Raw genomic sequence first — 25,773 nt, 5'->3', positions numbered from 1 at the left:
GAATTCTTTCTCATATGTCTGGGGCCAAATTCCTAGGGCCCTTCCTCTGAAATTCAAAGTTCTGTTAACCTCAACTTCTCCCAATCTGTTTTGTTTTTCCCACCAGTACTAGGAGTGACCGTTAGTCAGCAGGGGTCTCTCCCAGGCAGACCTGTCCTGGAGCAGGCCTCCTGGAGTGGGTGCCTTGGACCCCACCCACACAGTCCTGGCTCTATCACCCTTCTCAGAGGATGCTGTAACTGCAAGTCTACTCTAGCCCTAGGCTCCCTTCCTTGTTGACCAGCAGAACCCACCTCCATCTGGCCCTGGTGGTCCAGGTATTTCCTGCAGTCATTATATCGGGACTGTACTGGTATCCCCTTTTGTTCTTTCAACCTGCTCCAAATCTGTGTAATGGATTCCCTATAAGAAATTCCCTCTGAAATTCCTAGTGTGCTTTTTTTCCTCTTTTCCAAACCCTAACTTTAGGAAATAACTTAACATTTCTAATCAGAGCAGGCTATTGGGTGTGGTTGTCAGCCACAACGAGGTGTTTTTTAAGTTATCACATGAGAAATTTGCTTACTGGCTATAATTACTCCATTTCAGAATCAAGGAAAGATAATGAATTTAACTAGAGTTTTCACTAGCAATCAAAAAAACTGAGAGGAAAAGAGAGACGCTATTAGTTAATGAATGAACCTATCAGAGTTGACTAATGTTCACTGACATCAAATAGTGCAACGGCATCCAAAATTGTTCACTCAAAAAAAGTATTTTTAAGATTTTCATTATAGGATGAAGACTACCATCCTTTAATTTGACCTTCTCAATATTCTTTTCTAATTAATCAAGAATTTAAAATGTAAACTGTAATTTAAAATAAATTTTAAAATGTTTTAAATAATTTTTAAAAGGACACTGATTGGTAAAATCAGGAGTATTTTATCCTTACTCAACTTTCCTCTACACCCACACAGGTCCTTGGAAGGCAGTGAACAACAGCAAAGTAAACAGGAACTCTGCACTTGTTTATTTCAATTTTTAAAAGTCTATCTCATGGTAAAATCTCTAGGTACAAAAAATACATGTTTAAAAGATAAACTTGTCTTCAGAAAAGAATCAAATATTTTAAATGGGCACCAGAGAAAACAGTAAATAGGAACTAATCAGCCAAAAAGGATGTTTTCTAAATCAGAAAACACTGACATTTATATATTCTGAAAGCATAATGGTCAAGGTTTGAAAACAAGTCCTGTCTTCTCTAGGTTTTCTCAATGAATTAAACAATGGACAAAAAAATATACAGTATACCTGTCTGGGTAATAAAATAAATATGAACTGATAAGTACCACCCATTTAATTAATGAGTAAAATTAAACTATTAACTCATAAAATTTGAGAAAACATGTAATCGTCTCTCTTTTAGAAATTACTTTTTATTCATCAGCACTTCTTTCTAACAATAAACTATCTCCAAAAATAATTTTTAAACAGACTCTGGACAATATGCTAAATATATAAAATATTATACCAAGATGTAATAGCTATATATGTACTCACTAGGTGTTTATGACTGACTAAATGAATGATTTACATGTGTGACTACATAAGTTACACACTTTATAAATATGTTTTATTAGCAACATATTGTCTAGTGAAATAAGCCTTGGAGGGTGAGACAGAAGACTTGCTTATATATTCCTGACTCCATCAACATCAGGCTGTATCATCTGGACCAGGTCACTTCATGCCTTATTCTTTCTACCTGTAAAATGAGGGATAATAATCTGCCTTTACTTGCTTACAACTAAAATAATAACTGTACAAACAAAGCTGTGGGAGAAAGGTGTTATATACATGTATTAAATTTCAACTTTTTTACCCAAGGTAAAATAATCTTAACACAGAAGTTGTGACATGATTGGCTTCCTGACCTTGAAGAGGACAGAGTGATATAAAAGAGAATGGGTTTTAAAAGATAACAATCCAGATTTCACTACCTACTACACCTGTGACCTTGAATGAGTCTATGTAAACCCTCTAACATTGAGTTTCCTCATCTATGCTACACAAACACATTTACCTCTTAACATTTGTAATGGGTATTAAATAAGGAAAAATATGTCAATGACCTAGCACAGTAAGTTAAACATAAAAAAAAATGTTGTTGCCCAGCCGGCTTGGCTTAGTGGTTGAGCATCAACCTATGAACCAGGAGATCTCGGTTCAATTCCCAGTCAGGGCACATACTGGGGTTGTGGGCTAGATCCCTAGTGTGGGGCGTACAGGAGGCAGCTGATCAATGATTCTCTCTCATCATTGATGTTTCTGTTTCTCTCTCTCTCTCTCTCTCTCTCTCTCTCTCTCTCTCTCTCTCTCTCCCCCCCCCCCACCCCCCTTCCTCTCTGAAATCAATAAAAAATTATTTTTTAAAAAAAGTTTTTTGCCCGTAAACTTTACGGATACATTAAAAACCATATTCCCACTTTTAAATTCACACAAAAATCTGATTTCAAAAAATGTTATAAAGCAGAGGGATTGGGCTCCTCTCCCTCCAAAAATAATTCTTTTGTTTGTTTGTTTAAACTCTTGTTAGTAACTCTTTTCTCTGTTAATGTATAAACTGACAAATTAAGAGTCACTTGTATTCACAGACTATACTCAACTTTATTATAAATATCAATCATACAATACAAATATCCTTTGAACTGCCAGCATATACCATTCCTAGCACTGTGTCCCACTTTCAGTGTTAAGCCTATGAGTAAGTGCAAAAAGCCCTCTTTCACTTTCCATCAGCCATACAGAATAATTTTCAGTTCTATCGAATCCACAGTGATTTCAAAGCTGAAGAAGAAAAATTAGTAGGAAGGAAAATAATTGAAGACTGTAACTAGACACAACTGATTTTCTCCTGTGGACATCATTAATTCCTTTCATTTTACAAGCAAACAAAAACACCCCACTCCGATGAAAGTTATAACCCAAATATCACAGTAACCAATTACATAGTAATCAATTCACTCATAAATCTCTAGTTATAAAATATATTAAGCAAAAAGTATCACCGGCAACAAGAGAGATGGGATGTTTCCAGGGATAAGGGAATTTCTACAGTTCTTTCATCCATAGCAAATACCATTAAATGTAAGATATATCCAGTATGTACTCAGAACCCAGCAGCTGAATCCACAAGGGTTTAGCAAGCAAAAATTTTGGCACAAAAAACAAAATAACATTTACTCAAGAATAAAACTGGAACATATTTTGCAGTCTAAAACTTTCTAAACCAAGAAGAAAAAAATATCATGAAGGAGGCTCCTATAATCATCTGGTTTGCTTTCTAGACAAGGTTAGCATTAAATGTTTTAGAAGCCAAAAAAAAAAAAAAGATTAAACAAAAAATTAAGCACAAGCTTTGGAAATGAGCTATATTTACTCTGGATGAAACTCTGACAGTTTTTTAAAAGGGGGAAAGGATAGGTCCATTTATCATTGCTTTCACCTAAAAACCATTAATCAAAGGGTGATACAGGTATCAAACAGAATTTTGCTTCCTTTCTAAATATACACAGTTTCCTATAAGTACAGCACATTTTGCTGTTCCTTGTGAAATTTTTTATGTTTTTGCAATAGCACTTTTCTTCCTCTCCAAAACAACCTCATTTCTAGTCTGCTGTTTCTGTTTGCCTCATCTGCACTTAGCGGATCACGCTTCAGTGACTTAGAAATCCCAGCCACTAAAATTCAAGCCAAAGTTTGAATTGAGAAAAGGGAGGAGGGGATGTCAAGCAATTAAACTACATTTGGAAGGGAGAATGGTTTTACCTCCTATGACTTTATAGAGTGCTCTTTTAATTCAAAACTAGAAAGTCTCCAATTTTAAGGAGAGAAAAGTTATGAGTGTATTTGTAATTAAAGAAATTATTTTGTAACAATTATAGATCTCTTGGCATCATCTTCCAATTTTATCTTCTGGCAATGACACAAAACCACGAAGACCATTCCACATGTCAATGCTGGATTCTTCAGGTAAAGAAGTTCAGTGCTCTGGGAAGTTTCATTTTTAGGACTTACTAAAATTATGGCAAGTTATCATGTACTTAATTTAGAAACAAAGAAAAAGAAAAAAATAGAATGTAGTTAAATTGGAGATAAAGCCTGTGTAGGTAGATGATAACCATGCTCTGACACTATTCAACCATGTATTGTTTTCTCACTACCAATGGTTGAAAGGATTCGGTTCCTTCATCTTACAAATTAGACGATGATCTAGAAAAGCTTTCTTAAAAATAAAATAAAACCACCTTTAAATATATCACACAATCTGAAATAACATTATATAGTTAAAAGTTGAGACTTCAGCAAATATAACTAAAAAATATCTGAAAGAATAGTAACTATATTAAAATGAACTTATATACCAAAGGTCAAATGCTCTACCAAAAAGTGAAACCAAAAAATTAACAAATGTCTCTTTTTTGCTTTGCTAAATTCCCATCTTACCTTTAAACACCTTATAACATACCTTTGTAGAATGCCATTTTCCTGGGGTATTACACCATTGATAGCTGCCTGCAAACAGAAACAAACAATTGTTCAGGGGAAGATCACAGTGGGCGGTGAACATTGTAAGAGAAAATAATATATTTTGAGAAGTCTAAACAAAATACTAAATGTTTCCTTAATGATACAAAATATTATCTATGAAATTTTCCTCTATTTCTCTATAATAAAATCTTATTTTAGAAAAATTTTAAAACATGTTTGGCATAATACTCCCAAATTTTGAGTTAAAAAAAAGCTAATTCCACAGTCCTCATTCAAGCAAAACACCCACAAAACCAGTACTTAAGGATATCAAAATAAGTAAACTCAGTACCTTTATGTAATCTTTTAAATATTACTTTCTTCCTCAGGTTGAAAAGAACAAGATATAAAATCACAAATGAAAAGCTCCAATAAGAATTTTTTAAATTAGCTCAGGAACTAAATTCATTCTTTCATGTTATAATCACTGTTTTTTTTTAAAAGAACATTTAAAAGGGGCCTAACTTGTGGGCTCAAGGTTTGAGCGTCAACCCATGAACCAGGAGGTCACAGTTTGATTACCTGTCAGGGCACATGCCTGGGTGTGGGCTCGATCCCTGGTGGGGGGGCAGGGGGGTGTAGGAGGCAGCCAATCAATGATTTTCTCTCATCATTGATGTTTCAATTTCTCCCTCCCTCTCCCTTCCTCTCTGAAATCAATAAAAATATTTTTTTTTTCAAAAGAACATGTAAAAGGGAAAAGCATAGGGGCAAAAGTTCTTTGATAAACACAACACCACAATTTTATCAGATCACAAAAGGAGGCAGGGGGGGAAAGGAGGGAGGGGGCGTAGGCGTCCCTCAACCCAGCCTGCACCCTCTCACAATCCGGGACCCCTTGGGGGATGTCTGATTGCCTGCCTGCCTCACTACCCCTAACCACTTGCCTGCCTGCCTGCCTGATCTCCCCTAACTGCTTGCCTGCCTGCCTGATCTCCCCTAACTGCCTCTGCCTGCCTGCCTGATCGCCCCTAACCATTCTGCCTGCCTGCCTGATCGCCCCTAACTGCCTCTGCCTCGGCCCCCGCCACCGTGGCTTTGTACGGAAGGAGGTCTGGAATGACGTCCGGAAGGTCGTTCAGCTGTCCAGTCTAATTAGCATATTATGCTTTTATTATTATAGATTCCTAAAATTGGTCTTAAGCTAACAAGACACAAATTACTTAAACAGTGCACAAAAGTGACATGACATATAAGTTTTGAAGACTTCTAAGCAAGCAGGCTGTTACCTCCTAGATTGTGGGCAATTCACTGCAGGGTAATAGAGAAGATTGTCTGGAGGAAAATAATGTCCTATCCAACTTCATCTTTGCATCATAACAACTTTTTCCCTCCCTTTCCCCATCTATGTACACATCAAAATGGAAAAGAAATAAAGCTAACATTTCAATGTTTTATCAGCTATCTGGAAAGCAATCATCAAAAGGAGTTTAAGTATTTTGTAAAATATTAACTTGAATCTTTGCTAGAGGTGGGTCAAGTTTACAATGTTATACTGTTGAATGGAAATAAAATCCTATATAGTAAAGAGGTTATATGCAAATTGACCATCACGCCCTTGCACAAGATGGTACCCCCATGTGGTCACAAGATGGCTACCACAAGATGGCCGGCAGGGGAGGGCAGTTAGGGGCAACCAGGCCAGCAGGGGAGGGCAGTTGGGGGAGACTGGGCCAACAGGGGAGGGCAGTTGGGGGTGACCGGGCCGGCAGGGGAGGGCAGTTGAAGGCAATCAGGCCGGCAGGGAAGCAGTTAGGCATCGATTAGGCTGGCAGGGGAGTGGTTAGGGGCAATCAGGCAGGCAGGCAGGCGAGCGGTTGGGAGCCAGCAGTCCCAGATTGTGACAGGGATGTCCGACTGCCGGCAATCTGAGGGATCCCAGATTGGAGAGGGTGCAGGCTGGGCTGAGGAACAACCCCCCACCCCCCCCGCAAGTGCATGAATTTCGTGCACTGGGCCTCTAGTAGAGTATAAGAGGCTTGCTACAAAGTTTGAGAGTTGTAATGCTCTACTGGCCAACACACACACACACAAAGAGATCCACAGATTAATGTACACAGCAGATGTTACAGTCCTGACAACTCTAGAGGCTCAATTACTCCTTTGAGTCAAATGCTAAAATCAGTTTTCAAAGCCACAAATTCAATGGAAGCATCTCTGACTAGTGCCAGGTCAATTATCCCTTTTCTGTTGACAGCAATAGTTCCACATACAATATCTACTTTGCTAAAAAAATACAAAACGGTAAGAGAATGTTCTATGGTATTGGAAAAGAAACAAAGTACCACAGTTGGAAAGATTTTGTACAAATTTCACTAGGGAATGCCAAGGTATAATGGAAAGAACACTAAGGATTTATAAAATTCAAAGTCTGAATCTAGACTCACCCATTTATTACCCATTTACTACGCTGATGGCCTTAGTATATTCTATCTGTATTCACTGAACCGCGGAGCCTCAGGTTCCTCATCTGTATAAGGAGCTAATGCTACAACCAAAACGGGCCTGCCTCTTCATGCCTCAGAGACATCAAGTTCTTCTGTTTCTTACTTAGAGCCTTTGAAAATACTTTATCTTTTGCAATGCGGTTTCCCCATTCTTTGTATGCCTATATCTTAATAATCATAAGGGCTTCTGTTAAATATACTTTTTAATTTTTTTTTCCTTTGATCAACCTCCATCCAGGCAGGTTTACTCTCACATAAAACCATGTACTATTCCTTCATATAACTGCTAATTACTTATTTGGTGACTATTTGTTTTATGTCTGCTTTTCTCACTAGACTGTAGGCTCCATGATGGAAGAAATGATATCAACTTTGTTCACCTCTTAATCCCATTGCCTAACACAGTTCCAGCACATAAAAAACATTCAATGTTTATTTGTTAAATGAATGATGCTAAGTGTCCAAAGAAGAGCCACACAATCAAGAGTTGAGGAAGGCTCAGAAAAGCTTCCTGGATGAAACAACTAAATGTCTCAACTAAAACTAAAGGATAAGTGGAAAGCAGTACTAGTGTTTGGTAGACATATGTTTTTATTTCTATTGGGCAAATTCCTGAGAGTGGAACTGTGGGATTGTATGGAAAGTGTGTGTTTAACTTTATATAAAACTGTCAAACTGTTTCCAAAGTAGTTGTATTATTTTACATTCATATCAGCAATGTATGAGAGTTCCAGTGCTCCTAAATCCTCACCATCATTTGGTGTTGTTAGTCTTTTTAATTTCAGCTATTTTAGTGTGTTTGAGTGGTTCTCTTTTTAAATATTGACTTTATTGATGATAAATTAATTCCATTTTAAGTGTAGAATTTTGTAAGTTTTAATAAATGCATGGACTCATTCCTACATTCCCCTGTAGTACCTTCCCTATCATTCCCCACCAACCCCAAGTTACCCTTAATCTGACTTCTTTAACTAGAGATCAAATTAATATTTTAAAGACTAGTTCAATAAATTGTGTGATATTCTGGATTTGAAGACTTTTTGCTATAAAGATGTTCTCTCCCAATTCATTTTCATTTTCAATATAATTTCAATTATAATCCTGGCATGATTTTTTGTGGAAATTGATAATCTGATTGTCATATGAATAAGAATATGAATACGAAAGATCCAAGAATAACCAAGATAATCTTGAAAGGACAAAGTTTAAGGATTTACCCCAATAGATTATCAAGACTTTTTAAAATTTACATTACATAAAACAAGGTAGTACTGAAGCAAGAATAAAGAGGTAGCCCTAACCGGTTTGGCTCAGTGGATAGAGCGTCGGCCTGCAGACTGAAGGGTCCCAGGTTCGATTCAGGTCAAGGGCATGTACCTTGGTTGCGGGCACATCCCCAGTAGGGAGTATGCAGGAGGCAGCTGATCGATGTTTCTCTCTCATCGATGTTTCTAACTCTCTGTCCCTCTCCCTTCCTCTCTGTAGAAAATCAATAAAATATATTTTTTTTAAAAAAGAATAAGCAGGTAGAGCAATGGAACAGAATAAAGAATTCATAAGCAGATCCACACATATAGGAATACTTGATTTATGACAAAGAATGGTCTTTTCAATAAATAAAAATAAATCAAATGGATATCCATGAGAAAAACAAACAAAAAAAATGTGAGCCTATCTCATACCACACACAAAAATCAACTCCAAATGAATTATAATCTAAATGTAAAAAACAAAGCTTTTAAAAAAAAAATCTAGAAGAACATCTTCATTAGCTTAGGATAGACAGGTTTCTTTATTTAAAAAAACAGGACTCAAAAAGCAAATTCAATTAAGGAAAAGATTAATAAGCAGAACTACATTAAAATTAGTCATTCCTGCTCATTAAGAACCCCATTTAAAAGCAAAAAGGCAAGCCACAGAATGGAAGAAGATCTTCACAACACATAGAGCAAACAAAGAACTCCTAAACAGAAAATATATAGAACTCTTGCAAATCAACAGCAAAAGGACATATAATCCAGTAGAAAACTAAGCAAGAGATTTGAGTGGGTACTTAGAAAAGAACATAACCAAATGGCCATTACAAATCAGGGCAGTATAAATTAAAACCACAAGGAAATACAGGCAGCTGATCGATCTATATGCCCAAGAGAATGGATAAAAATAAAAAGTTTGACAATATCAAGTACTGGCAAAGACATAGAATATCTGGAACTCTCATAATGTGCCAACAGTAATGTAACTGGTGCAACAACTTTTATGAAAGATGTAGTGTGGTACACTCATATGTGGAGAAAAGTGGGGCAGGGAGGTATACTACTGCAAGAAGCTATACTCTAACATAAAGGTGAAAAATGGAAGCAGGCTAGTCAGAAAATCTGTTGTTTGGTGGAACAGAATACATAAATAAGACACTATTCTTAAACTATCTGTTCAATAAGTCTCACAATTTGGCTTTCACAGTGTTACCAACTGTGAAATACTAACATCGTGTGTTATAAACCATAAATTGATTCACCCTCAACTAAGCGGCCTCTCATTAGAGCCTAACCTCAAAGTGCTAACACCCATCTGCTGCCTTCCTCAACACATTCCACAATAGAAAACAGGCATGTATGCCAGGGTAAGTAGGAAACTGAGACTGCTGCACAGGATTAAAGGCAGTCAAAGGCAACACGCCTTCCCAAAAGTCCATTCCTCTTTCACAGCATTTTGTACTACTGAGTGGAAACATCAGGAAACCAAGACTCTACCCACTCACCCTTCTCTTTTTTCCTATTCCACTTGTTTCTTCTAAATCTGGGCAGCTATACTGCATCCTGTAACTGAGCTGCCAATTATTGACAAACCAAGGGCCAACATTTCAGTTGTTTAAATGTCATGAGCCAAACTGCTTTTGCAAGTGAGTAAAATAAGAAAAATATTGTTCCAAATTTTAAGAAAGCATTATTAGTGGCGTGAAAGGAATTGTGAGGTTAATAGTAGTCTGGTCATTAGATTCTGGCACGCACACACCATCAAACCTTGGTGCCTTGCTATATCCTTTTTAGTCAGGCTGGTGGAAGATATGTGCATCCACATCAGAGAGATCTAGATTAAACACTGTTTAGCCATCTCATCATCCCTAAGGTGTCATTTAAGACACACATTTTTTAAAAAGGTTGTTCTTATAAATTTTCTGTGACATTAGATAAATTCAGATTGACCACTTCAACAAACAGTACATCCTATATAATAAAAGAGAAACATGTAAATTGACTGTCCATCCGCCATGTTCACCAGCCAATCAGGAATGAATATGCAAATTAACCCAAAGATGGCGAGCTAATTTGCATACACAGGCACCGAGCAACCTGGGTCCCAGGAACATCCTCAGGACCCAGACTACTCCTAGCCTGTAGGCCCGCGCGTAGGACCCTGGCATGCCCCTGGCCACTCCGGGCCTATGGGCACAGACACCAAGTCGATGTTCCTGCCCCATGGCCGCTCGCACATTCACCGGCGTCAAGCAGCAGCCTGGGTCCACATCCCCCAGCCTGGTACCCACAATGCGGGGCTGCTGGTCTGGGAGGTGTGCCCCCAGCAACGGTGGCCACCACGTGGCCCAGGTCCGCCTGCCCCCCAGCCTGGCGCCCACAACACGTGGGGCTGGCTGCCGGCCTCGGGGGCGTGCAGAGACCCGGCGGCCGCCGCGCACGCGGTCCAGGGTTTCCGCACGCCCCCAAGCCCAGCGCCCACAACACAAGGCTGGCTGCCAGCCTTGGGGGCATGAGCCCCCCACCTGCCCCCGGCGGCAGGGACACGCCCCTAGCCCAGTGGACACAATGCAGGGGGTCCTCTGCTCATGAGCTGCAGAGGAAACACCTTTTCTTTTCTTTTTTTAAATATATTTTATTGATTTTTTTTACAGAAAAGAGGGGAGAGGGATAGACAGTCGGAAACATCGATGAGAGAGAAACATCGATAAGCTGCCTCCTGCACACTCCCCACTGGGGATGTGCCCTCAACCAAGGTACATGCCCTTAACAGGAATCAAACCTGGGACCCTTCAGTCTGCAGGCGGACACTCTATCCACTGAGCCAAACCAGTTTGAGTGTAAACACCTTTATTGACCGCTCATTGGCGAAGCTCCCTGTACGCTGCCACTTGCAGTGTTCTTGGTAACTTGGGTTATAAGAATCCAAGAAGGTAATCTAGGGTTTTTCCACCACACTCTTGGAGGAAAAAAACAAAGGTCCGCAGCTGGAGGGGCTAAGAAATGTCATATCCTGCCCTAGCTGGTTTGGCTCAGTGGATAAAGCCTCGGCCTGCCGACCACAGGGTCTGGGTTCGATTATGATCAAGGGCATGTACCTAGGTTGCAGGCTCCTCTCTGGCCAGGGCCCAGGTCAGAGCCCATGCAGGAGGCAACCAATCAAAGTGTCTCTCTCTCACATTGATGTTTCTCTCTGTCTCTCCCTCTCTCTTCCACACTCTCTAAAAAAATCAATGGAAACATATCCTCAGGTGAGAATAAAAAAAAAAAAGAAAGAAAGAAATGTCATATCCTATGAAAGACACATCTTGAAAATGCCTAAGAAAGTTGTCATTTTTTCATGGTGAAGGGACTGGAGTCCGTGCTGATGAAAACACCTTGGTGGCTGTGGTGGCTGGCAGTGGCTGCAGCACTGGGGCGATGGGGCTGGCGCCTTCCCCTGATCAGCCTAGTCGCCTCCCGCTGAGGGAGGCCAGACTGCGGCTTAGGCCCGCTCCCTAAGCCATCAGTAGGACATCCCCTGAGGGCTCCCAGTTGGTGAGAGGAGGCAGGCTGGGCTAAGGTAACACCCCCCCCCCCCCCAGTGCACGAATTTCATGCACCGGGCCCCTAATCTTTTATAAAAGACACTTCCAAGTTTTACCAACCTACATTTTATAATCTGAATAGAATATATTACTAGTTTATCACATGGATAAGCTATTCTATATTATGTCATCCCCCAGGGCTCAAAGTCTTATTTATCAACTCCAATGGCTTCTTGCCTCACTTTAAAATAAAAAATAAATACATTTAAAATTGTACTGAAAACATAAAACGAAAATTTGAAAAAATGGGAATCTATCCCTGAATGGAAACACTATTAAAATGAGGCCAATTCCTCCCAAGTTACCTTATAAGAATGAAGAAATTCCAATAGTAAATACCAACATTTTGTTGTAAGCTGAACAAAATAATCATAAAACCTATCTGGAAGAAAGTCCAGTTGAAAACAAGCAAAACATTTTTGTGAAAGAAGTGTAATGAAAATATATTCATCCTTCATATGTAAGTACATACCAATAAGTTACCTTAAGGAAAACCACTTGAAGCTAGTTCAAGAACAATTTTTTTTAATCCTCACTGGAGGATATGTTTATTGATTTGGGGGGAAGGGGAGAGAGAGAGAGCAATCGTTTGCCTCCTGTACGCATCCCAACTGGGGATGGAACCTGAAACCCAGATATGTGCCCTAACCAGAAATCAAACCTGCAACCTTTTGGTGTTTGGGAAGACACTCCAGCCAAATAAGCCAACCGGCCAGGGCAAGAACAATTTTAAAAATCAGAGAGACTAAAAGAAATCCTAGCATATGGAAAAATTCAACATATGCTAAAAGTGACATTTGAAGTCAAAGAGAAAAGAGGGGTTGTAAAAAAGGTTCCTAGTTAATTGAAACTAACAACAAATTAACTGAGAAAAATTAAGTTAGATTATTATTTACACAATAACAGATCCTATGTGGATTAGAGTTCAATGTGAAAAAAAAAGAAAAGAAAACACAGCCATGCTAGAAGAAATTTAATTTGATCTTGTAGTAAAGAAGCCCTATCTAAGCATACTAACAAAGGAAAAAATAAAAAAGAAATGGACAGATTTGACCACACAAAAATAAAACTGTAACATCCACAAGCCCCAGAAATTTAAATAACAAAATGGGCAAAAATAGGTGTACATACATGATTTTAAGTACATTTAATAGACAGTTATAGAAATTCACTAAAATTTTTTAAATAACTGAAAAATGGACAAAATATACAAACCTCACAGGGAATAAATATAAATGACCAATACAACATATGGGAGGACAAAATCTCAAAGAAATAAAAGTCAAAACACAATAACATGCTTACTTAGACTGGCAAGTATACAGACATACATATAGACATACATACATACATATATGAAAGTATCTATTGCTAAGGATACAATGAAAAGGCTTTCTTATATACTGTTGGTTGGATTGCAATTATAGACACAACCTTTCTGGAAGTAAATTTGATATAGTATCAAAAGCATTAAAAGGGGGCCAGCGATGAGGATCCCTTTAAACCAGCAACTTTATCTGTAAGTTTCAGGCTTAAGGAAATAATTAGGGATTTTCACCTGATTTTTCTACAAGGATATTCTCGGTGGTGCTTATACTGCAGAAAATAGAACAAATCAAATGAATAATAATTGGAGGCTAGTTAAATACTACATTCCATGATAGGATATGGTGGAGCCATTAAAATATGCTTTATAGAAATATTTTATGATACTTAAAAATAATTTATAAAAGAATCATTTCGGGGGGAGGGAGAGACATATTTAAGCCAAAAGTCAAAATACTGTAAGTAAACAGTATTTACTTACAATTAAGTGGAGAGTTGCTACTCTATTTCTTCTAAGTTTTAGAAGATAAATGTATATGACTTTTTTATCTTTATTGTTGGAAGTCTTCCCCCACCCCTCCATTGACCCCCTTCTTCACCCTATCCCCGCCCCCTCACCCCAGACCTTCACCAACCTATTGTCTGTGTCCAGGGGTTATGCATATACATGTGCATGAAAGTTCTTTGGTTGATCCCTTCCCACACACCCACCCACCCTCCCCCACCTTCCCTCTGAGATTCCGAAGTCTGTTCTATGCATCTATGTCTCTGGATCTATTTTGTTCATCGGTTTATTTTGTTCATTAGATTCCATATATGCGCGAGATCATGTGATACTTGTCTTTCTCTGCCCGATTTATTTCGCTTAGCATACTACTCTCCAGGTCCCTCTATGCTGTCTCAAAGGGAAAGAGATCCTGCTTTTTCACTGCTGCATAGTAGTCCATGGTATAAATGTACCACACCTTTTTTATGTACTCATCTACTGATGGGCACTCGGGTTGTTTCCAGATCTTAGCTATTGTAAGTTGTGCTGCTCTGAACATAGAGGTGCATACATTCTTTCTGATTGGTGTTTTGGGTTTCTTGCTATATATTATTTAGAAGTAGGATCACTGGGTCAAATTGCAATTCCATATTTAATTTTTTTAGGAAACTCCATACTATTTTCCATAATGGCTACACCAGTCTGCATTCCCACGTATAATTTTTATAATTCATAAAGAGAGAGGTTTGAAATAATTATATTTTAAATATATTTTTAATCTGTAAAACTAGCAACTATCTTTCCTTGCCTTTTTTTTTTTTTTTTTTTGATGTGGGGAATATTTAAAGGAAGATTTTTTTTTTAAATCAGGATAGCATAACTTATGCTATAGTAACAAATAATACCCCAATTTTGGTGGATTACCAAATCAAAAAGTTTATTTCTCACTTATGCAAAACCTGTTGAAAGTATAGGCAACTCTCCAAAATAGCTGTCTTCCATGTAGTGATTCAGGCTGATCCAACAGAATAGCTCTACCATATGAACACAGCTTTCATCAGTGGCCACAGCTTAGGAAGAAAGGAGAAAGGAGAGAAGGAGGGAGGGAAGGAGAGGAGAAAAGAGGGAGTGATGACTCAATCTAAGGGAGTGAAACCTTGCCAACACTTTGTTTTTAGATTTATGGCCTCCAGAACTGTAAGAGAGTAAATTTCTCTTGTTTTAAGGCACCAATATTTTGGTAATTTGTTACAATAGCCCCAGGAAACTAATACACTTACTATCAGAAACATGAATGTGCAGTATGGCAGAAAATATATATTAGTAAAGGGTGAAATGAAAAACCAATACATTTCCTCTCAACATATTTGCAAATACAGTGGAACCATTATTTAAAGCTTTCAGAGTGGTAGAGACATTAGCAACAGCTGCCTAAACAGTTGTTATCATTGTCTGGAACTGGCACAGAGTATAGCAGTAGTGACAGTAAAAAAGGAATTGCCCATGGCACTTCTCAGACTTACTAGTAGTATCAATTTGGATAGCAGAGAACTTTCTGGATTTCTTGACTCGCTAGGGTAATCAGTGCCAGTATCATCCTTACAGAGATATTTCCTAAAGCTCCCTCTGAACAAGTATGAGAGCTCAACAAATATTATAATTTAAGTGTGCAGTTGCAATAATATTAACAAGACCTTCTCCACAATATATGTCCCAGTAAGGAAACTCTCAAAACCAAAACTTCACAGCCTTTGAACTCAATGAGCATGTTCAAACAGTTGAATGTTTGTTTGTTTTTAATTAAAATTTTCCAACTTCTTTTCCTGTCTTTATGCTGTTCTAATTGGAAACCCTCTAAGTTTCTAGGCAGCTGTTTCCACAAGTAGGAAAATATATTTTCTGTGTAAACCTAGAAATAACTAAGTCTCTGGTTATGAATTACCATTTCTTATTCTCTTTTGAAGCAAAGGCAGAAATTTATAATTTGCACTTGTTATTCCCCTGGTTTCATATCTCTCAAAATGGAAAATCTATTAATCCACAGACTTTACATCTTGGAATCCACTTGTGGGGCAGGAGGCTGAGCAAAAACAACTCTCTCTACTCTCTCTTCCCAGTACAAATTGTAAAGCTTCTCACATAATTATTTTCCCTTTCCCAAATACTGATCCTGTCCCAGATGCTCTTAACTGCTCTCTCTGCCATTGATCCGGTCTAACCCCTCCAAACCCAGGCTACATATTCTGTCAAAGTGAAACTCTTTAAGACACCACAGTCAATGTGTCCCATCTCTAACCAAAAACCACCTGGATAAAATCAGAGTTACTGGGAAAAATGGGTTGGGGGTGGGGTGAGAGGAGGTTGGAAAACATTTCATTCAACCTGTCATTAAGTGGATAAGATATCTGAACTAGAAAGTTACAGTGACTTGCCTAAGAGAGTACACCATATAAGGAACAAAGCCAAAACTAGAAATCAGGTTCCCCAATTACTATTCCAATACTGGAGGATGAATAAAAAAAAAAAAAAATGCAAAAGGCACAACTCTAGAATCCAGGGGGATGCAGTGAGAAATAGTGTGAGTGAGAGAGAGAGTGAAAGGGGAGCGTGTGGACCTGTGGGGCCTGTGTGTATGTGTGAGTGAGGGACTATATTCCACGGGACTGTTGGGGACCGGCGGACCATGCTCCCCTGGCCGGGCAGCCTCTACTACCGCTGCAATCTCTCCTGGGGCAGACGGCTCTGCCGCAGAGACTGCGCCACCTTGAAGGGGAGAGCGGCTGTGACTGAGCCCAGCCTCACCTCCACCTGGGGAGACCTCGGACACCACCCAGGACCCGACAGACACACTGGCCAGAGACCAGCTTTCTCGGCTCCAAACCCACGAACACCGAGACTCCAGCCTCCCTGGCCACGGGCTCCTATAAAGTTTGTCTAGGGGGAGACAAAATGCAGCCCAACAGGCGGACGGCTCTAGCACCTTCTCACAGAACAGATAGAAGAAACTGCTGAATCAAATAACATTCACCTGGAATTGGTGAATTAAACACAGCCGGTGAGACAATCTGTGGACGGAAATGTCAGAGGTCGCCTGGAGAGCAGTGGGATCAGGGAGTGGGGCTGGAGGGAGAAATGCATGCAGGTGAGACGAGAGTGTCAGAGGTAGACCCGCGTTGCACCAACGCCACGTTCCTTGGGGACGAGTGTAGCACTCGACTGTGGAAGGGGGTCCACAGGGCTGCTGGCAGCAGGGGACTCTAGATCTAAGCCCACAGCCATTGGCGGCTGCACCAGAAAGGCAGGCTTAAGTTCTGTACTCGCCACACAGTGCTGGGGGGAGAGAGACGCACAGCGGCACAGTTGCTCTGTCTTTATAATTTCCTTGCTTTTACTCACTAAACCCAGTGCATAGGATCTTTCAATTACAAACACTCACCCAGGCTGCAATGCAGGGGAAGGTGGTTTTGTGGAAGCTGGGGAGCAAAATACGGACAGGCAACCAGGAAGCCAGCTCTGAGACAGTCCCATCCCTCCGACCCTGAACAGACATTTTTCTCCTGAAGACCAGGCTCCTCCTGGCAGCGCAGCCGCACCCAGTCTTAAGCTCCACAGGGAAACAGAGATTCAAAATACTTCCAGGGAGCCCTTGGGGACTGGGTTGAGGAGCCATTTGGTCCAGAAACTAGTACAGAAACACTGCCACCTAGAGGCCCTGTCAGAAACAGAAGCTTGTGTAAATATGACTGAAAGGAGGCAGAAAAACAAAGCGGACAGATTGATCCTGCCTGGCTGAAACCAAGGAGCAGTGGATAGCTGGGAACGTCAAACACTGCTGACTAGCTAACAGGAAACTGAGACGCGGCAGAGGGAACAGTAGAAAGGTGTCTTAAACCAGCCCTTATGAGACTTTAAAACTCAACTGAAGCAATCAAACTTCACTACTTAACTTATTTATCTTTTACTTAAGAAACTAAACATTTTTTTCCCTTTATTTCTTATTTTTATTTTTAATTATTATATTTTTTGAATTGGCGTTCTACATTATATTTTTACTTTTATTATTTTTATCATTATTCTACTCTATCTCATTTTTTCCTTTATGCCAACCCTTTCTTCCTCACCTCCCCTTTTTTCATCCTGTTTCTCTTCTCCTGTTCCTGCTTTAGTTTTTCTCTCTCCTTTCTTTTTACTCCTTGTCAAAAATTGATCTTCTTTATTTGCTTTATTGATGCATTATTATAGTAGTCTCTGATGCTTTATTCATGTATCTAATTTCCTCTCCCTTGCTCCAAGTCCTTGCACCCTTCTCTTTTCTCTTTCTTCGCTAGCCAATTTTTTTCTAGTTGTTGTTCTTTGTTTGTTTGATTTTTTTTGTTTTTATTTTATGCTTTTGTTTATCCTTTCCTGCTTGTCCTCTTCTTCTACTAATAGCTTAATTAGTTTCACTCACCAAACTCAGGCCTATTTGCTCTCTATTCTCCTTTTCCAAAACTAGATGAACATATAGATAGATTTAAAGGGGGGGGGGGGATTTTTTATTTTTATATTTATAAACTTTTTGTATTTTTAATTGTTATTTTTTTATTGAGTATTTTGTTTTCTACTTTTGTTTTTATATACTCATTCTCTTTCTGCCTCCTCTATACTGAATCATGGCCATTCCCCATTCATTCAATTCCTTTACCTTACCTTCTGGAAATAAGCTCTGCCTCTTCAGATTCAGCTCCCCTCCTTATTTTACTAGATGTTTGTTATTTGCATTTTTTGTTCTAGTTGTTGATTTTGTGAAGTTTTCTCCCCATATACATATATTTTTCCCCTTCTTTTTTCTTCTTTTTCTTTTCTCTCTTACCTTTTTCCTTTTCTCAATATCATTGTTGCAGTCTTCTCTCTCTCCTAATTCTCTTTTCTCTGGTAGTCACCTTTATTTGGGGTTATCGGTGTCATGAACACATTCATATTGTGTTCCCTCTATGTTGTGTCTTGTCAAGTTCAATTTTGTGCTTTTTAGTCAATGTGGTAGAGAGAGAGCCACATAACCAGACACACTAAGAAGAGCAAAAATGGGGAGACAGAAAGAGCTCCCATACGAAAGAAAAGGCAGAATCACCAGAAAAGGGAGTAAATGAAATGGAGGTAAGCAATTTGTCAGAGAAAGAATTCAAAGCAATGGTCATAAGGACACTGAAAAGGATGGAAGACAAATTCAACAATATATGTAAGAACCAGGAGGAAATGAAGAAGAACCAAGAAGAAATGAAGAATGACATAGCTGTAATAAAGAACACAACAGAAAGCATCAACAGTAGATTAGAAAAGCTGAGGACCGCATCAGTGAGCTAGAAGACAAGGTAGGAAAAAAAACACCCAAGCAGAGCAGCAACTGGAAAAAGAACTTTAAAAACAGGAGGAGAACCTAAGGGAGCTTCCGGACAACATGAAACAAAACAACATCTGCATAATAAGGGTGCCAGAAGGATAGGAAACTGAGCAAGGAGAGGAAACCTGTTTGAAGAAATAATGACAAAAGAAACCATCAACAATACAAGAAAGCATGGGAGAACATATTTGCCAATGCTATTTTAGATAAGGGTTTAATCTCCAAAATTTACAGGGAACTCATATAACTTAACAAAAGGAAGATAAACAATCCAATCAAAAAATGGGCAATGGACCTAAATAGACACTTTTTGAAAGTGGACATACAGAAGGCCCAGAGACATATGAAAAGATGCTCAAAGTCACTAATCATCCAAGAGATGCAAATCAAAACAACAATGAGATACCATCTCACATTTGTCAGAGTAACTATCATCAACAAATCAACAAACGACAAGTGCTGGTGAGGATGTGGAGAAAAAGGAGCCCTAGTGCACTGTTGGTGGGAATGCAGACTGGGGCAGCCACTGTGGAGAACAGTACGGCATTTCCTCAAAAAGTTAAAAATGGAAGTGCCTTTTGACCCAGTGTTCCAACTCTTGTGAATATATCCTAAGAATCCTGAAGCACCAATAAAAAGGATATATGCACCCCTATGTTCATAGCAGCACAATTTACAATAGCTAAGATTTGGAAACAGCCTAAGTGTCTATCAGAAGATGAATGTATTAAAAAAAAACAATAAGCATAACCAATGGACATAAGACACTGGGGGATAGGGGAGGCTAGGGGACTGTCTAGGGTGGGGGGATAAAATGGACACATATGTAATACCCTTTGTAATACTTTAAGCAATAAATAAAAAAAAAGATGGTAAATTTTATTATGTGTTTTTTATCACAATAAAAGTAATTTACTTACTGGGAAAAAAAACAATGGTACATCTACACAATGGAATACTACGCTGCTATAAAAAAGGAACTTTTATCATTTGCAACAGCATGGATGGACCTGGAGAGCATTATGCTAAGCGAAATATGCCAGTCGGAGAAAGATAAATATCACAACATCTCACTCATACGTGGGATATAATGATCAACATCAACTGATGAACAAAAATAGATCCAGCGACAAGGTAGCACTGAACAGACCATCCAACCTCAAAGAGAACACAGGGGGGCGGGGGGGAGGGTAGTTAGAGGACTTATATGCATGCATATTAACATAACCAATGGACACAGACTCTGGGGTGGTGGGGGCTTGCGGGGGAGGGGGGTTGTCAATCGGGGGGAAAAGGAGACATATGTAATACTTTAAACAATAAAAAATTAAGTAATATTTTATATACATTAATCCCTATATTACTACATGATATAATAGAACAAATAACAAAAACACATACTATTACATAATGTGATAGAAAAATAACAACCCACTATATATAATAGAGTATAATTTAAGGAAAAGAATTATATTATCATTAAAGTTTCTCAGGTATTTCTTTTCAAGTACAATCAATTCTCATCTTCAGTAACTACTAATTTGAAATTGGTGTTAATAATTCCTTGCTTTTTAAATAAATTTTAATAAAGTGATAAAATTGAAAGAAAAGTCACAACTCCATGAAAAACCAATATATGCCCGCTTCCTTAAGAAGAATTATTTTCATAGTGTTAGGATTAAATGGAGATCCATTAACATTTACTGAACACCTAATATATGTGAGCTATGATTCTGAAGAAGTTCATAGTTTTATAGCAAAAAGGCATGAAAACAAATACTTAAAACATAGTTCCAGCTCTGGTCGGGTGGCTCAATTGGTAGGAGCACCATCCCATACACTGAAAGGTTACAGAATCAATTCCCAGTCAGGATGCATACAGGAGGCAACTAATCCATGTTTCTCTCTCCCACCTTCCCTCTCTCCCCATCTCTGAAATCAATGTACATATTCTCAGGTGAGGGTTAAAAAGAAATACCAAACACAGTTACGTAACAGCAATATGTGTAGAGCAAAGAAAAAGCACCTGAATCAGCCAATGAAGATGTTGTGCAGAGACTTCCAGTAGGAACTTACACCTTAGAAGTTTAATAAATAGTATATCAGACAATGTGGCAAAGAGTAAAACAGCTAGGGTAATAACAAATATGAGGCCATGCAGTTATGGCAAACTATAGCAGCTGCAATTCCGTTTTTCAGTGTGGCTGGAAAATAGGGTAGATGTGAGGAAGCATGTAAAGTGAGGGACAAGAAGTAGGCAGAAACTAGATCATATGAGGTACTTTATTATTTTCATCCTATCAATGAAAAGAAGCAATCTGACTAGAACAAGATCTAAAATAAGAAGGTTCAACAACAACACATGATAATAAATGAAAAAGATCCATGCTGATAGGCTAAATCCTGACACCCGCCTCCTGGAAATACATATAAATTATCTAACTTTTATGTATTTTTTTCTCATCCATAGGTTTCAAAAATTTTAAAATATATGTCACCCAAAATCGTGTAAGAAAAAGTGATATATATGTAAGCATGTTAACACATAAGCATGCTAGAAAAATAAAGACTAAAAGGAAATATACCAAAATTAAACAATCATATTTTTAAAATATAATTAATAGTATACTCAGAAGAAACGGACAAAACCTAGCTACATTTTACATTTCTTTGCCTTTAAGGCTTTAATAAAAAGGAAGATAAGGGTAAGAATTCTAGGTCTTTGACTAGAAATAAAAGAAATTACCAACTTTCATCACATGATCTCTCCTGGCACCATCCCTATACCACACAGACAGACTCAGAAATATTGAAAAGATAGACGAGGAAAACCAGAGAATTAAATTGTTCTAAAACTATTGCCTGAGAGCCTAAGTCCTATTTATCTGAAAACACTAAAAAGTGTATAAATAGATCAGAGCAAAAATCACAGGAAAAGAACTTTAAAAAGCACCATGTAAAAGAATGGGCATGAATTTAACGGGGCAGTCTAAGTGTTGCCGAAATTACCAGGTAACCGGAAAACAACGGCACTCGGAAGATTCAGGAAAAACTCTTTATTTGCAGAGGCATTAGTGCAGCAACTCAGGGAAGTTGTATCCAAAGCCTGAGCACCGAATGCAGGGGGGAAGGGAGGGCTTTCCCTTTTATCCCCTTAGTTTCTTTGTCTCCCAAATATGGACCAGGCTTCCAGACTTTTCTCAAGCTTTGCAGCCCCAATGGGTTGGAAGGTGGGGAAGTGAGATTATAACCAACCGCCCAGGCTAGCTGGCGCCAGCAGTTAACCTTCTGTGGGGGCTTTTTATGGCCCCTGCAGATAAACAGGTTCTGCAAGGCTAGGTAGGACACAAGCAGAAAGGGGGTTGGGGCTAGAAAGCATATGATCGGGATGCAGGTTGGGGGCACTCAGGCTGCCTTCACATAAGAAACACATAGAGAGAAAAGAAAGTGGAAAACTACTGTTAGCAATGGAGCAGTAAAGGGGAGAAGAAGCAAACCAGGAAATTTTAGGGTCTTATAAGACAAACAAGCACTGCCAGTGTGGCTCAGTGGTTGAGTATTGATCTATGAATCAGAAGGTCACGGTTTAATTCCTGGTCAGGGGACATGCCTGGTCTGAGGGCTTGATCCCCAGCAGGGCATGTGCAAGAAGCAGCTGATCAATGATTCTCTCTCATCATTGATATTTCTCTTTCTCTCTCTCTCTCTTTCCCTCTTCTCTCTCTCTCTCTCTCTCTCTCTCTCTCTCTCTCTCTCTCTCTCTCCCCTCCCTTCCTCCCTCAAATCAGTACAAATGTTTTTTTAAATAAAAGACACACAAGAACCATAAAGTTAAAGCACTCATTACTCCTCACTATCCTTTCACCTCCAAACCCACACACTTAGTTAAAAAACAAACCAAAAAAACAACAACAACTAGCTAAAGCATCTGAACTCAGCCTAACTGAAAGAAGGTGCCATCAAATAAAAATCTTGTAAATCACAGCATTACGATAAAAATGAAATACCAACAAATGTATAAGAGCTATTGCTTTAAAAAAAAAATCAGGAAATGAAATTTCATACATATCGAGAGAGGAAAATTCCCTCCCAAAAATAACCATGAAGCAGAAAAAAATACTGTAAATAAATACTACAATCTGTATACTAAAATATACTTAAATAAATATTTCAGGATTATTTTTTAAAAACCCACTTTAAATTAGAGAATTCAAAAAATATGAATAACAATAACACAAAAGGCAGAAAGAAGTTGATACTAAGGAAAAAAAGAAAAGATTTTCTTTAAAATGAAAAATAAACTACAAGGTACCTAACAAAATTTAATTGAAGGGCATTGACGAAAGGCAGGAAAACACCAAGAGAATGAAACTAACATACTGAAAGAAGTAAAAAGTATCATAGAAGTAGTAGTAGAAGTGGAAAAGAGACAAAATAATATTCATACTATCGAGTCCTTGAAAACAAAAAAAAAAAAAAGCCATGGAACAGAAATAAAATTTAAAACTATATTCTAAGAAAGCTTTCCAGAAATGCAAAGAAACATAAATCTATATATTGAATAGCTCACTGGATGCCTAGGGAAAATTAATCCTGACTGCTCAACTCTGAGACATATTCTACTAAAACTGCAAAATTTCAAGCCTAGAATTTGTGAGGGTTCTATTAGACTTGCCATGTCAACTACAATACAGACCTCTGACAATACTAGTACCCTACTGACCGACCTCTAGAACTTTACCTCAATTTTAAAATTAAGAAGATAATAAATGTCTTAGTTTAAAAAAAATCAGCCGAAACCGGTTTGGCTCAGTGGATAGAGCGTCAGCCTGTGGACTGAAAGGTCCCAGGTTCGATTCCGGTCAAGGGCATGTACCTGGGTTGCGGGCATATCCCCAGTAGGAGATGTGCAGGAGGCAGCTGATCGATGTTTCTCTCTCATCGATGTTTCTAACTCTCTATCTCTCTCCCTTCCTCTCTGTAAAAAATCAATAAAATATATTAAAAAAAAAAAAAATCAAAATGCCAACATGTTGGTAATAATGTAGCAATACATTAGAACTACTCAAATAGCTTCAAAGAAATTTTCTACACAGCTGCTAGCAATGAATTTATTAAAGGTATCATATAATGCATTTTCCTAGCTACATCGTTGAATGAAAGTATATGCAGATCCATAAAGCGTTTCCTTACACACTCTAGCTGGAAGTCATTTTAATTCTTTCAACAATTTTACACATTTTCTTTGAGAGAAAGAGAGAGAATGTGTGTGTCTGTGTGCTTGCGCGCATGCGCTCATGTGTTGGAGCGAAGGGAAGAGGATCAATATAGCAAAGGCTAAGTGTTAAAAGAATAGTACCACAGTAAGGGATACATAGCTCCAGAGATATGTGTCCCCACTCAGAACCCATGCTCAAGAGAGAAAAAAGTACTAGATGAGTACAAGAAAAAATATAAAACATTACTAAAACATCAAATTAAATAAAATATAAGCCAAATAACAAAATCCAAAAATAGATTTAAAGAATAACCAATTGCTGAGAGTAGATCTTAAGCATTCTCACCTCACAAATAAATTTTTGTAATAAAAGAGAATGAAAATGAAATAAGTAGGAAATATAAAATTTTATATGTGAACATTTTAATTTCCATTTAACTTAAAGATAGAAGTATACCTAACATTTTTAGTAAATCATATTAAGTAGCTAAATTTTTAACTGTCAGTGCAAATATAAAGAATTATAAAAACAGGAATTTAAACTGCCATATTATTTTTGATTTTCCAGGCGCACACTGATTTATGTCAGCTGGTCCTTGAAACCAGCAGGAGGAACTGCAAGCCATCACATTTACAGGTGTGCTAAACCACTAACTTTGCTACAATATTTTGTTTAAACCGCTTCCTGCAATAGAAATAAATGAAATAGTATAGCAAGGCAATTTGTTGAAAATAATTCCATTTTTTAAATTAAGCCAATTGTATGTTATCATGCTTTTAGATCAAACTGTACCTGATTGAACTGAACAATTTTAAAAACAAAACCATTTAAATTTTTATTTTCTTTTAAGTGTTCAAGTCATGAGTAGCATATATTACTACTACTTTCAGAATTAACAGTGAGCTGACTCCTTACAATTTAATCTAAATAGTTTAATGTGCTATGAAACAGGCTGGTTAGTACTAGAAATCAAAAACAATAAATATTAGCCACATTTCCAAATTTCATTTACTAATGGGCACATCATTTTCTGCTAAGTGATTAACACCCACATTTTCATCAAATCTTAAAGCTTCTGAACTTTTATAAAAGAGATTTTTAGTTCACAAAAATTATAATTCTAGAATTACATTATATTTCAAGGAAAAATAACAGCATATGAAGCAAAATCCAATAAAAAACTAAGCAGAAACTCAAGTTATAGTCAGGGGGGAACTTGAGTAGACCTCAGAAAGTTCTGATTAGATAATGTAAACAACTGTGAGTTTAGTAAACTGAGAATTTCATGCTTGTAAAAACTTAAGTTTTCCTCTGAAATATAGAAAGTAATTCTTTTATACCCACTTAATTATATTTTAAATAGCAGGAGTCTTTTATCACACTAAATTTTCTCTTGAGAGGTAGAACTGATGAAAAATTTAGAGATTAAGTTATATGATGCACTTTCTTTTTAGTAAAATGGCACAACCAGAAATAAACACAAGAGGGGAAAATTTTTA

General features: G+C 38.0%; 1 protein-coding gene across 1 annotated transcript in view; it reads right to left on the bottom strand.

Moving 5' to 3' along the window:
* Positions 1-25,773, bottom strand: part of FAF1 (Fas associated factor 1) — a 387,465-nt gene that overhangs the window by 311,149 nt on the left and 50,543 nt on the right. Inside the window, exon 3 of the mRNA XM_081087160.1 lies at positions 4,511-4,557. Coding sequence (XP_080943286.1) covers positions 4,511-4,557 — 47 coding nt within the window. The remainder of the gene's footprint in view (positions 1-4,510; positions 4,558-25,773) is intronic.

Source organism: Myotis nattereri (genome assembly GCF_964212035.1).
Source record: "Myotis nattereri genome assembly, chromosome: 3".
NCBI classification, from domain to species: Eukaryota; Metazoa; Chordata; class Mammalia; order Chiroptera; family Vespertilionidae; genus Myotis; species Myotis nattereri.
This window is presented reverse-complemented; position numbering and strand designations above follow the sequence as displayed.